The sequence below is a fragment of the Onychomys torridus genome, chromosome 4, assembly GCF_903995425.1.
Source record: "Onychomys torridus chromosome 4, mOncTor1.1, whole genome shotgun sequence".
Lineage (NCBI taxonomy): Eukaryota > Metazoa > Chordata > Mammalia > Rodentia > Cricetidae > Onychomys > Onychomys torridus.
In genome coordinates, this window is record NC_050446.1 from 93,540,804 (window position 1) to 93,552,999 (window position 12,196).

At 55.0% G+C, this 12,196-nt stretch overlaps 1 protein-coding gene across 1 annotated transcript; it reads left to right on the forward strand.

Annotated features, from left to right (window-relative positions):
* The first annotated feature begins 842 nt into the window (after positions 1–842).
* On the forward strand, positions 843–10,835 carry Dll4 (delta like canonical Notch ligand 4). The gene is made up of 11 exons (XM_036183132.1): positions 843–1,263; positions 1,372–1,644; positions 2,103–2,160; positions 2,967–3,230; positions 3,552–3,612; positions 3,699–3,829; positions 5,493–5,662; positions 5,837–6,056; positions 7,458–8,160; positions 9,165–9,273; positions 9,802–10,835. The coding sequence occupies exons 1-11, from the start codon at positions 1,198–1,200 to the stop codon at positions 9,805–9,807; spliced, it is 2,061 nt and encodes a 686-aa protein (XP_036039025.1). The 5' UTR covers positions 843–1,197; the 3' UTR covers positions 9,808–10,835.
* Positions 10,836–12,196: the final 1,361 nt, after the last annotated feature.

The following is a 12,196-nucleotide window of genomic DNA, read 5'->3' on the forward strand; positions in this document are numbered from 1 at the left end:
GAAGCCCAAACGCGACCCAGGTGAGGCAGGCACGGAGGGAGAGGCCAGAACTTCATTACCATACAGCTGAGGACGCACCCCCCCACCCCAATTTCAAGAACCACGCCTCCTCCCACCTCCCTTTCCGACCACTAGTCCTGGCGCTAGCACCAGCCAGGAGGTAGTGGGGGTGGAGAACAGAAGAGAGAAGGCACGCGCTGGGCACGCCCCGCGGCTGGGCAGTGACACGCCTACCAGGTGCAGAGAAGACCAGAGTCTTAGACGCTTGGCCCTTCGCCTTGCTTGGAATGGCCACGGAAAGGTTAACGCGTCCGACGGCTTCCCTGCGGTGCTGGGGACGCGTGGTGGGTGGGTGCTCCTAGGCTGGAGGCCAGCCAGGCACGAGCTACCTACAGTCTAGGAAGAAGAGGGAGATCCAAGTCCCCTGGCGCTGGTTTTCGCTTTCTTGCTTTAAGTTCTTCCCACCTGCTGGAGGAAGCTAATGCCTGGAGCAGACCCACCGCTTACGGGGACCCCTTAGAGTTTCCACCCCCAGGGACTATCCGGGAACCACCTCACCTCCCGCTGCATCACTGGGCTACCCTCCTATCCTCTGGTGGCGAGGGTCTCAGCCTTTAACCAGACGATCTCTGAGGGCTGCTCCCTGGGCACGCGCAGAGCTGGGAGCCCAGAGGTTGGAAGAGGGGCGGGGACCTGCGCCCTACTGGCTAGTTGACAGGGGGAGCGGCGGGGGCGGAGGCCCCTCCGGTGGGTGTTGGGACTGTAGCCACTAGAGGCCTAGAGGGGAGGGGAGAGTGACCATGAGTCTGTCTGACTGACAGGCTGCGAAGAGGAGCCAATATATATAAGAAAGGCTCCGGAGCCAGCAGGTTTCAGTAGCGGCGCTGCTCGCCGGCCAGGAACCCGAGGCCAAGCCTCATCCAAAGCCGCTTGGGTGCCGTGTACCCGCACTAGTCCGCTTGAGGCCCTAGGATTAGCTCCAGGACACAGACTTAGAGCGACCACCGCCCAGTCGCCTTCACCTGGAATACCTACGGAAGCATCGAGCCGCCGCGGAGTTTTCGAGAAGGCGACAAGGGAGCAGGATCCCGGGAGGAGTCAGCTTTTCAGGAACTCAGCTGGCAGACGGACGTGCTGGAGAGCGACATCCCTGAGACGCAAATTCAGAGCCCCCGAGGGGAGAGGACAGCCCAAGGAATGACGCCTGCATCCCGGAGCGCCTTTCACTGGGCGCTGCTGCTGCTGGCGGTACTGTGGCCGCAGGTAACGTCCCGCGCCCTCTCCGCCCCTTCCCGCAGCGCTCCGGGCTTGCGCCCCGGCGCCAGCTGAACCTGACCGCTCTCCTCCCTCCTTCTCTCCGTCCCTGTGCAGCAGCGCGCTGCGGGCTCCGGCATCTTCCAGCTGCGGCTGCAGGAGTTCGCCAACGAGCGCGGTGTGCTGGCCAATGGGCGGCCCTGCGAGCCCCGCTGCCGGACTTTCTTCCGCATCTGCCTTAAGCACTTCCAGGCAACCTTCTCGCCGGGACCCTGCACCTTCGGCAGCGTCTCCACACCGGTATTGGGCACCAACTCCTTCGTCGTCAGGGACGAGAATAGTGGCGGTGGTCGCAACCCTCTTCAACTGCCCTTCAATTTCACCTGGCCGGTAAGCACAACCTGGGAGATCACCGAAGTGGGGGTGGGGAAAGCGCCCAGAAACCAGAACCTCTCTCCAAAGGGCACCCCCAGGAGAGCCTCGGCGGCTCTTTCTCTCCTGCTCCCCCCGCCACACACACCTCCATTCTCTCATAAGACCATCCCGGAGAGGGCTTTCACTAGTCTTTCTCGTACCCAGTCCTTGGGATACGAGTTTCATTACCAATACCCCCGCGCTGCACCACCCGCCCACTCCCAGCTCTCACACTCCCGCATCCCACATCCCTCCCTCCCTTGCCTTCTCAGCTCGCGCGCTGTCCTGCGCGAACACCAGTTCTGTTGACCCGAGCTGGGTAACTGTATCCTGCAATTAGATTAATTAAACAGGCTGCTGCGGGCACCCCCTCCTTTCCTGCCCTGCTCATCTCCTATCTCTTCCCCCACCCCCACCCCCTTTTTGCTTCCCAGGGTACCTTCTCACTAAACATCCAGGCTTGGCACGCACCCGGAGACGACCTGCGGCCAGGTGAGTATCTCCCGCGTCAGCCACAGGGGGGCGACATCACACGGCGCCGAAAGAGTTAACCTGTTATAGGCGGGGGGGGGGGGGGGGGGACGCGGGCTTGGGGTGGGGGCCAGGACGCTTAGCTTGGCCGGAGCTGCGCCCCGCGCTGGACGCTCGGATTCCGCTTGCTGCCTGGACTCAGAGCACAATTGCGTTTCCTGCGGGTTATTTTTGGCGTGGGAACGCGGGGAGCACGGCGGTGAGAAAGGCCGAGGCTGCCAGCGCCGCTGACGGGCCCCTTCCTGTATTTTACACCTTTTGCGAATTCCGCTCCTTTGGAAAGGGAATAATGGCTTTGGGATGTTGTTCTGACACAGAGGAAAAGGATATTTCACCAGCACAACAATTCTCACTTTGAAAAGGAAAAAAGAAAAAAACATTACCTACCTCTGGAGCAGAACCCCTGAAACCGCACCAAAGAACTCCTTGCTCCCGAATCTCGAATCAGAGAGCTTTCCCCCTTTAAAAAAAAAAATTTTTTTTTCCATTTTGACCTCTTTTCCTCTTTCCCCTCCATATCTGCCTCCACAACCCTGGGATATCTTAACATCCGTCTATTGTACCCTTTCTGAATGCTATCAAGCCCCCTGCACATGCACACACCCAGGGAAGCTAAGTAGCAAGACTCTGGGACCCTCTGTCCAGTGCTTACTGGCAGGTGGGGTTATCGCGATAACTAGTCTGGTTGTTAACTGACAGTGGGCAGCAGTCTCTGGCTCTCTGAGTCGGGTGGCCTGTCTTTCTCTGACCGGAGCCTCTCCTTGCAGAGGCTTTACCAGCCGATGCACTCATCGGTGAGATCACCATCCAAGGCTCCCTTGCTGTGGGTCAGAACTGGCTATCAGATGAGCAGAACAACACCCTCACAAGACTGCGCTACTCTTACCGGGTCATCTGCAGTGATAACTACTATGGAGACAACTGTTCCCGCCTGTGCAAGAAGCGCAATGACCTCTTCGGACACTACGTGTGCCAGCCAGATGGCAGCCTGTCCTGCCTGCCGGGTTGGACAGGGAAATACTGTGATCAGCGTAAGCAGCCAGCCCCCCCCCCCCCTGGAAAGGAAGGGAAGGGATGTCCTCCCATGAAAGTGGGTCTGTGCTGCCTACTAGCTGGGCCTCAGGACCACCTGGGGATGCTGTAACCCAGGACTCCTGGGGCATAAGCCTACGTGGATCCCAATTCTTCATTCCATCCAGCATGGTCCTCTCCCACCCCTTTGTCCCTGGTTCCCTTTTAGATAACCGTGGCTCCTCTTGGAGGCCAATGGGAGGTGAGCTCGCTCGGGAGAGCAGGGGGGAGATTGAGGCTTTGGTACCCTGGCCTCATCCAGCCCTCTTTCCCTTGCCTAGCTATCTGTCTTTCTGGCTGTCATGAACAGAACGGTTACTGCAGCAAGCCAGCAGAGTGCCTGTGAGTTGGGGACAGGAAGCGGGCGACGTGGGGGCTCTTCCTCGTAACCAGGCCTCCCACCTTACGGCCGGCTTCTTGTCCTGCAGCTGCCGTCCAGGCTGGCAGGGCCGCCTGTGCAATGAATGCATCCCCCACAACGGCTGTCGCCATGGCACCTGCAGCATCCCCTGGCAGTGTACCTGTGAGGAGGGCTGGGGAGGTCTGTTCTGTGACCAAGGTGAGTGAGGGAAGGGGAGATGGGGTGGCAGGGTTGAAACCAGAGGTGGTGACTGGACCCTCTTTCTTGGTGATCACTAACTGGCTTTCCTGTCACTGTTCATGGATCTTAGGACATGTGTGTGGTGTTGGGGATGGACCTCAGGGTATCAGACATACTAGGCAAGCTCTCTACCTATGAGCTACTGCCCAGCTCAGTCTTGGTGCTTTTAAAGGCTCCTTTCAACTGACCTAGAATGGGGTGGTAGGACATCCTTCTCCAGGTACAGAAGAGCCAAGGTGACTGAAGAGGCCCGAGGGGTAACAGCTTGGCAGCCTGGAGCTTATGCTCATAAATTCTAGCAAGACCAAAGAGAAAAGGAGGCCGAGCTCTGTTCCTCTTTCTGCCTTTAGTTACCTATTAACCCTCTGAGTGTTTGCTCACCTTCCAAGGCTGTTTGAGCGGCTCTCCCCTAAACAGCTGTCTGGTGGGGTGTGCCCACTGGCTGCCCTGGGCTGTGGCCAACCTGGGCCTCTGGGTGGAGGGAATAGCTAACTGCCTTTTGAGTGTGGGTACAGCCACCTGCCTTTCTCCAGCCAGACTTGCCAGGCAGCTGCCTGGGCTCACACAGTCTCTACCTGGTATGTGACGGTTATCACTCCTCTGCCTACACAGGAGTCTGTGAGCCTATCCTTCTACACCCCTGTACCCCTCTTCAGGGCCAAGACACTGCACAGGCCTGGCAAGAATGGCAAGGGGGGTTGCCGTGCTGGAAAAAGCTTGCCTAGGCCCCAACTTATTGCCAGCATGGAATTCAGTCCTTGTATGTTCTCTCTCTCTCTCTCTCTCTCTCTCTCTCTCTCTCTCTCTGACACACAGAACGTCCCCCATTTTTCTGTCCCCAACACACACACACACACACACACACACACACACACACACACACACACACCTGGTCCCTTTCTGCCACCCATATTTCCTCCTGGGCAATACAGTCATATACTCTTTATATGCAAACACAACCCTTACACAGCCCCTCTGCTTGCTTTGTCTGGCTCTCTCACCTTGTTCTTCTCCAGTAAGAAAATAAATAGCTATCATTCAAAATACACTTTTTCTTTTTCAAGGCAGGGTTTCTCTGTTTAGTCCTTGGCTGTCCTGGAACTCGCTCTGTAGACCAGGCAGGCCTGCCTCTGCCTCCTAAGTGCTGGGACTAAAGGCGTGCGCCACCACCGCCTGGCCCAAAATACACTTTTAACACCTTCTTTAGAAAATGCCTGGTCCTACCTGTGGTAGCTCTCATCGCCCTGCTACTCTTCCCACGTGTTGTGTTGAAATTTTACTCCTTCTTCTGGGTCCTTTAGGCATGCACCTCCTCCATGAAGCCTTTCCTGACTTCCTCATTGACTAGGGGCCTTAACCTCACCTCCTTCTCCTCTTCATCCCTCTGTGGCTGGCAGTGTTTGTGAGCTTACACAGCGGGGCATCGGTCAATTGTGCTGTGTTTTCAACTGTCCTCTGTTTGTACAGTTTCTATGTGGTTGAAGGTACTTCAACACTCACAATTTCACCGGCAGAGGAAGGGGGATGCCTGGGCCTGGAAGACTTTGAGTTGAAGCTTCTTTGGGTCGAGCACGGGGAGAGTTTCTGGTCCCACTCAGCTGGTTGCTTCTTGTCTCCACAGATCTCAATTACTGCACCCACCACTCCCCATGCAAGAATGGAGCGACGTGTTCCAACAGCGGCCATCGGAGCTACACCTGCACCTGTCGCCCAGGCTACACTGGGGTGGACTGCGAGCTGGGACTCAGCAACTGTGACAGCAATCCCTGTCGAAATGGCGGCAGCTGCAAGGTGAGACCCAAGCGAGCCCAGGGGGCAGAGGTCTAAGCAGGTAGCGCCCAGGTCGTCTTTGGATATGCATCCGTGGATAGGCACTATGGAGAAGCAGAGGCTAACTGCCAACCTCATATATCCTTGCCCCCATCCCCAGGGTCTAACTGTGGCCTCTTAATGGTCTCCCTCCAGGACCAGGAGGATGGCTACCACTGCCTGTGTCCCCCAGGATACTATGGGCAGCACTGTGAACATAGTACCTTGACCTGTGCTGACTCACCTTGCTTCAATGGGGGCTCCTGCCGGGAGCGCAACCAGGGGGCCAGTTATGCCTGTGAGTGCCCCCCTAATTTCACTGGCTCCAACTGTGAGAAGAAAGTTGACAAGTGCACCAACAACCCATGTGCCAATGGTGAGTCCTTTCTGTCACTTCGCCAACCTGCTGAACTGGCCTGGGGCCAGAGAGCCCGAGAGAGACCCAAGAGAAGAGAGAGACCTGTCTGCTACTCTGGGTAGACTGACTGAAATGGACTCTCCTTTGCTTTGGAGGGTGAAGAGCCTGCGTAATTGGGGGTGGCTCTTTGGAAGAGAAACAGGTCAGCAGCAGGCCTTAGGTGAGGGGAAGTGCCCCATCCTGTATGACTTCCATGCTTTTTTTTTTTTTTTAAGATTTGTTTATTGTGTAGTATGTATACAGTGTTCTGCCTATGTGCCAGATCTTATTACAGATGGTTGTGAGCCACCATGTGGTTGCTGGGAATTGAACTCAGGACCTCTGGAAGAGCAGCCAGTGCTCTTAACCACTGAGCCATCTCTCCAGCCCATGACTTCCATTCTTATTCCCATGGATGAGCCCTGATCTAACTAGGATAGCCAAGTGACCTTCCTAAGGAAGCCTTGAATTAAAAAGAAGGACGTAGGCCAGGCGGTGATGGTGCACACCTTTAATCCCAGCACTCAGGAGACAGAGGCAGACGGATCTCTGTGAGTTTGAGGCCAACCTGGTCTACAGAGTGAGTTCCAGGATGGATAAGACTTACACAGAGAAACCCTGTCTTGAAAAACCAAAAAAAGAAAGAAAAATGTTGGAGGTTTCGAGTCCCTTCTCAAGGGCCAGTGATGGTTAGAGCTCTGTGCCTTGAGGCCCCATCTTTTCCCATACTCACCTAGAATGAGCGTGGCACAAAGTATGTAGAATATCAGCACTTTTTTGAGACGCAAAACACGTTGGTAATCTGCATGCACTTGGTCAACAGGTGACTGACTGTCTATAAGACAGGCAGGCAGCCATCTGGGAGCTGTTGAGGGCCTGAGGGTGGCAATGTAATCTGTTCACACCCTAATCCCTCAAACCAGTTTTATCATCCCTGAACAGGAAGATGTAACTAAGTGTCTTTGGTGAGACTGTGAAGATTAAATTAAATGATGATTGCGCCTAACTGAGCGCTTCCCATATGTAGTCTTTAGTGGCCTTTGTGTCTCCCCTGCCTGATCCTCAGAAGTTCAACAGGGGAAGAAACCGAGGCTAAGGGTCAGTCAGGTAAAGCCACAGGCATCAGATCCTCTGCTAGAGACAGCAAGCCGAGCATATCTGTCTTACCCTAAAATTCTGTAAGCTGCCAGAAACTTATACAATAGTCCACTGAGGCATGGAGAACCAGGGTCAGCGGAGACTTTGTAAAGTTCTCTTTGTATAAAGGTTCTTCTGTCCACGCAGTCTGAACACATGGAGGTAGGAGGATTAAGCTTGTAGATTAGGCCCCATGCTCTTCACCTGAAGGCTATTGCTGACTTGGGTCCTGTGTCCTCACAGGGGGCCAGTGCCTAAACAGAGGTCCAAGCCGTACCTGCCGCTGCCGACCGGGATTCACAGGCACCCACTGTGAACTCCACATCAGTGACTGTGCCCGAAGCCCCTGTGCCCATGGGGGCACTTGCCACGATCTGGAGAATGGGCCTGTCTGCACCTGTCCTGCTGGTTTTTCTGGCAGGCGCTGCGAGGTGCGGCTAGCCAAGGATGCTTGTGCCTCCGGGCCCTGCTTCAACGGGGCCACCTGCTACACCGGCCTCTCCTCAGACAACTTCGTCTGCAACTGTCCTTACGGCTTTGTGGGCAGCCGCTGCGAGTTTCCCGTGGGCTTGCCACCCAGCTTCCCCTGGGTCGCCGTCTCGCTGGGTGTGGGGCTGGTGGTACTGCTGGTGTTGCTGGGCATGGTGGTAGTAGCTGTGAGGCAGCTGCGGCTTCGACGGCCCGATGATGGCAGCAGGGAGGCCATGAACAACTTGTCAGACTTCCAGAAGGACAATTTAATCCCTGCTGCCCAGCTCAAGAACACGAACCAGAAGAAGGAGCTGGAAGTGGACTGTGGCCTGGACAAGTCCAACTGTGGCAAACTGCAGAACCACACATTGGACTACAATCTAGCTCCAGGGCCCCTGGGGCGGGGGACCATGCCTGGGAAGTATCTTCACAGTGACAAGAGCTTAGGAGAGAAGGTGCCACTTCGGTTACACAGGTGAGCCATCCTTGGAAGCCCGGGGCTTGGCTATAGGCCCTTACATCCTTTGACTGGCTGGCATCAGGACCTGGCTGCTTTTAAACAGCTTGCATCTCTGTAGGGAGCCAGGCACAGTGGCACACACCTGTAGCCCTAACTTAGACTGAGACAGGAGGATTCAAGTTTGATGCCAACCTGGGCAACATAGCAGATCGTTCTCAGAAACAAAATGTGATGGCTCCGAGGGTAGAGGTTCCTGCTGTCAAGACTGATGAACCAAGTTTGACCTCCAGGATCCATGTTAAAAGAGAACAGCTTCCTCTGCAAGTTGTCCTCTGACTTCCACAATGGTGCAGTAGCATGCACACATTCCCATGCATGTGTACACACACACACACACACACACACACACACAAAGTGAAACAATTTAATAAGTTTTAAGAATTCTTCTAGGGTTGTTTTTTGTTTTGTTTTGTTTTTGTTTTTAAAGATAGAGTTATCTCTGTGTAGCCCCGGCTGTCCTGAAACAGTTCACTCTGTAGACCAGGCTGGCCTCAAACTTAGAGATCCCCTACCTCTGCCTCCTGAGTGCTGGGATAAAGGCGTGTGCCCCCACCGCCCCCACCGCCCCCACCCCAGCTTCTTCTAAGGGTCTCTGACTAGGGAAGTCCCTCTCTCTCACTCACTCATTCTTCACTCCCAGATACCAACTGTCCACTGCACATCTCTTGTGACTCCCATCTTTCCACAGTACGGCTTGTCTCTAGCGGCAATACTGGCTTTTTCGAGGTCTATGACTTTCCTGGTTTGGTTGAGTCCCATGGCTCTCTTGGGGACCTGTCCTAACTACTTTTCCCCTACCCCCAGAGGCCAGCATTTGAGCATCCCCAGCCTACATTCTGGACCACTGCAGTAGGCACCCTTTAACTCTCTCAGGGATCTAAATCAGCACCTCATTGTATCTCCAGGCTCCATGCCCCCACACTCCCTCATTCTTACCTGCCTGTCTTGTGTTCCTTCAGTGAAAAGCCAGAGTGTCGAATATCAACGATATGCTCCCCCAGGGAGTCCATGTACCAGTCAGTGTGTTTGATATCAGAAGAGAGGAACGAATGTGTCATTGCCACGGAGGTAAGTTCTGAGCTGGCCTTCCCTGTCCGCATGTCCCCTCCTGCCTTGTGTGGATGGAAAAATGTCTTGCTCACTAGCGCCCTCCTGAAGGGGGTGGGTCGGAGCCCTCTTCCTTGGTGTTTGGTGGCTCTTGGGTCCTCTGCTGGTCTCATTACCACAGGGGGTGTGAAACAGGAACCAGGTGGCATGCCTGACTGGCAGGTGCACCAGTGAAAGAGACAAAGTTAAGGAACCAGGGGAACCTTGGGTAGAGCTAGGAAGGACAGCTACCGGTGCGGCTACCTTTCAGGAACCACCCAGCCGCCTTTGGGTGAAGACAGCCTGCGTCTGCCTGCTCCTTGACACTGGCTTCCTCCACTGAACCCCCACATTAGCACAAACTCCCAGACACTTGTATTTCTTAGGGCAGAAGACTGAGGGGGACTGCCCCTCCCCCAGGGACTTCTCCCAAAGAGGCCCAGAGCATCCCCCCGGAGACAGGGCCTATCCCCAAGATAACCATTTTCCCATCTTGTATGTGCTCCCCAGGTATAAGGCACGAGCCTACCCAGACCCCAGCTTCGGCCCAGCAGCTGGGCCTCCTTTCTGCATTGTTTACATTGCATCCTGGATGGGACGTCTTTAGTATGTACAGTGCTGCTCTGAGGAGGAGGAGGAGGAGGAGGGAATGGCATGGACTGGACAGACTGTGAACCTGCCAAGAGCTGCACCACCCTGCAGGCCTTCGGGAGTCTGCCTGGCCTCAGATGGGCAGCCCTACCAACAAGGGAACAGAGCCGAGGAGCCAGAGGAACATCAGCCAAGCTGATGTCCACGGTGCCACTTGGACCCGCTCTGCCTACAGTGGCCATCACGGGGCTCTGGACTGTTCTTCGAGACTAGCAGTGGACCCGTTGGTCTCAGAGCCGCTGCGGCTTCCGTGGGCATCTGTGTTTCCAAAGTGCCTTTGCCCAGGTTCCATCATGACTGCTGGGCCCAAATGAGAGAGGAGAAGGAGACTTGCAAGGGATAGGCCTCCTGTAGGCAGGAAAACTATGGAGTTTGGCTTTTGGCAGGAGCTACCCAGCAGGTGACGAGAGACAAGTGGTTCCTGCCTCCAACCACAGCATGTGGGGTGCCACCTAGCCTAGACCCTCTGGGCAAAAGTAGATAGCTCACTGCTCACTGGTCCTGGTGCCTCTGGGCTTGTGTGGACAGATGGGCTTGGGGCCTGCCCCATTGGCGAGCTACGGTTTTCAGGCCTAACTGGGGAGCTCAGGGCTGTTATGAGGGAGATAGCGGGTGCTGCTGTGGCCTAGGCGCTTTCCTCCCCCATGCCCATTTCTGTTCCCTTGAGCCTGGGCTCCATCAGTGCCCACTGCTGCCCCAGACCACCCTTGAAGCCGATCTTCAGAAATCAATAATATGAGGTGTTTTTTTTTTTTTTTTTTTTGTAGTTTATTTTGGAATCTAGTATTTTGATAATTTAAGAATCAGAAGCACTGACCTTTCTACATTTTATAACATTATTTTGTATATAATGTGTATTTATAATATGGAACAGATGTGTACAGGAAACTATTACTTCTTGGGTCCTGTCTTTGTAATGGTAGAGTGGGAATCTTCTCCTTGCTTTCCTACCCCAAAAGTCGGAAGCCCCTTCTCTTCTTGCTGTTTGATGCCCTTCTGGGACCCCCAGGCCCTGTGCATGCTTGGGTTTGACATGTTGTATGGAAGGCCTGTGTCTCAGTCTGGTCTTTGGGGATCCTAGCCCCATCCTCCTTACCCCCAGCCTAGGCCAACCTTCCATGCCTGGGGACTTTGAGACTGGGTACCCCCACCCCATTTTATTCTCCCAGCACCCCATGGGGCTATATTTTCCCTGACTGGAATCTCTCTTCCCTTTCCCCAAGCCTGAGAAGAAGCATGGGGGCCTTGATTTTCTCCTGTTGAGGAGGAGTCTCTCATTACTTATTCCAAAGGACTCTCTTATTAGATAATGAGTTAAGTCCCCTCGGAGTACTTGCTTCTACACCAGCACCTGCTGTTTGCTCAGTACTAGTGAGGAATTGATCTGGAATGGGGGTGTGCAGGGGATTTGCCCTGGGTTTGCCTCTCTCGAAGCTGGACAGAGCTGAAAGGATGGATGAGGCTACAGGACTAGGAGAATAGGCTTTCCTGAGTCGGGTTGCCCAGGCTGAGATGCTAACAGGGGGTTTCCAATCTACTCCATACCCAGCTTCCTCTAAGGCACAGGATAGTCCCTAGGGTGCCAATCCTCTCTCTGCAGCCACAAACATACCCCATGGTGAGCAACCCATGAAAAACCAAAACCAAAACAACCACCCCACGCGAGGGAAGTGCTGCTGAGATACCCCCACACTCAGCCTGTTCACAGTAAAGCAAAACAGACCCAACGGACTGACGCCCTTCCTAATGGAAGCCAATTGGGGGGGCAAACTCGGCCCCACCCCCAGGTCCAGCATGGTGACCCAGGATCTGAGTGCTTATTTGAGTGCCAGGAGCATGCACATGCTCGGCGGCTTGGTCATCATTCTCTGTTGCTCTAGTGCATACACAGGGTATCAAACAGGAAAACCTTCAGGGAACCGTTCCCACAGCCTGAGCCCACAGCAGAGGGAAGAACAACACGACCTCACTCTTCCTGCCCAAAATGAAACAGGAAAGCGGCTCCTCGGCTCTTGGGGGCGGGGGAAACCGGGCTGGGACAGAAGGCAAGATGACGAGGCTCCCATGTGGGGGACAGGTAGGACACCCGCAAGTCTGCACGTCCACACCACCAGGCTGGGCTATATTGCCAGATGGTCAGAGAAGAGCCCTGGAGGGGTCCTGGTGGTTGGCTCAACCCATTTACCACCTCTGATACCCTAGTGCGGGAGCCGAGAGCACCCACCACATCACCCCGGCTTCCTGGCACAAGTGG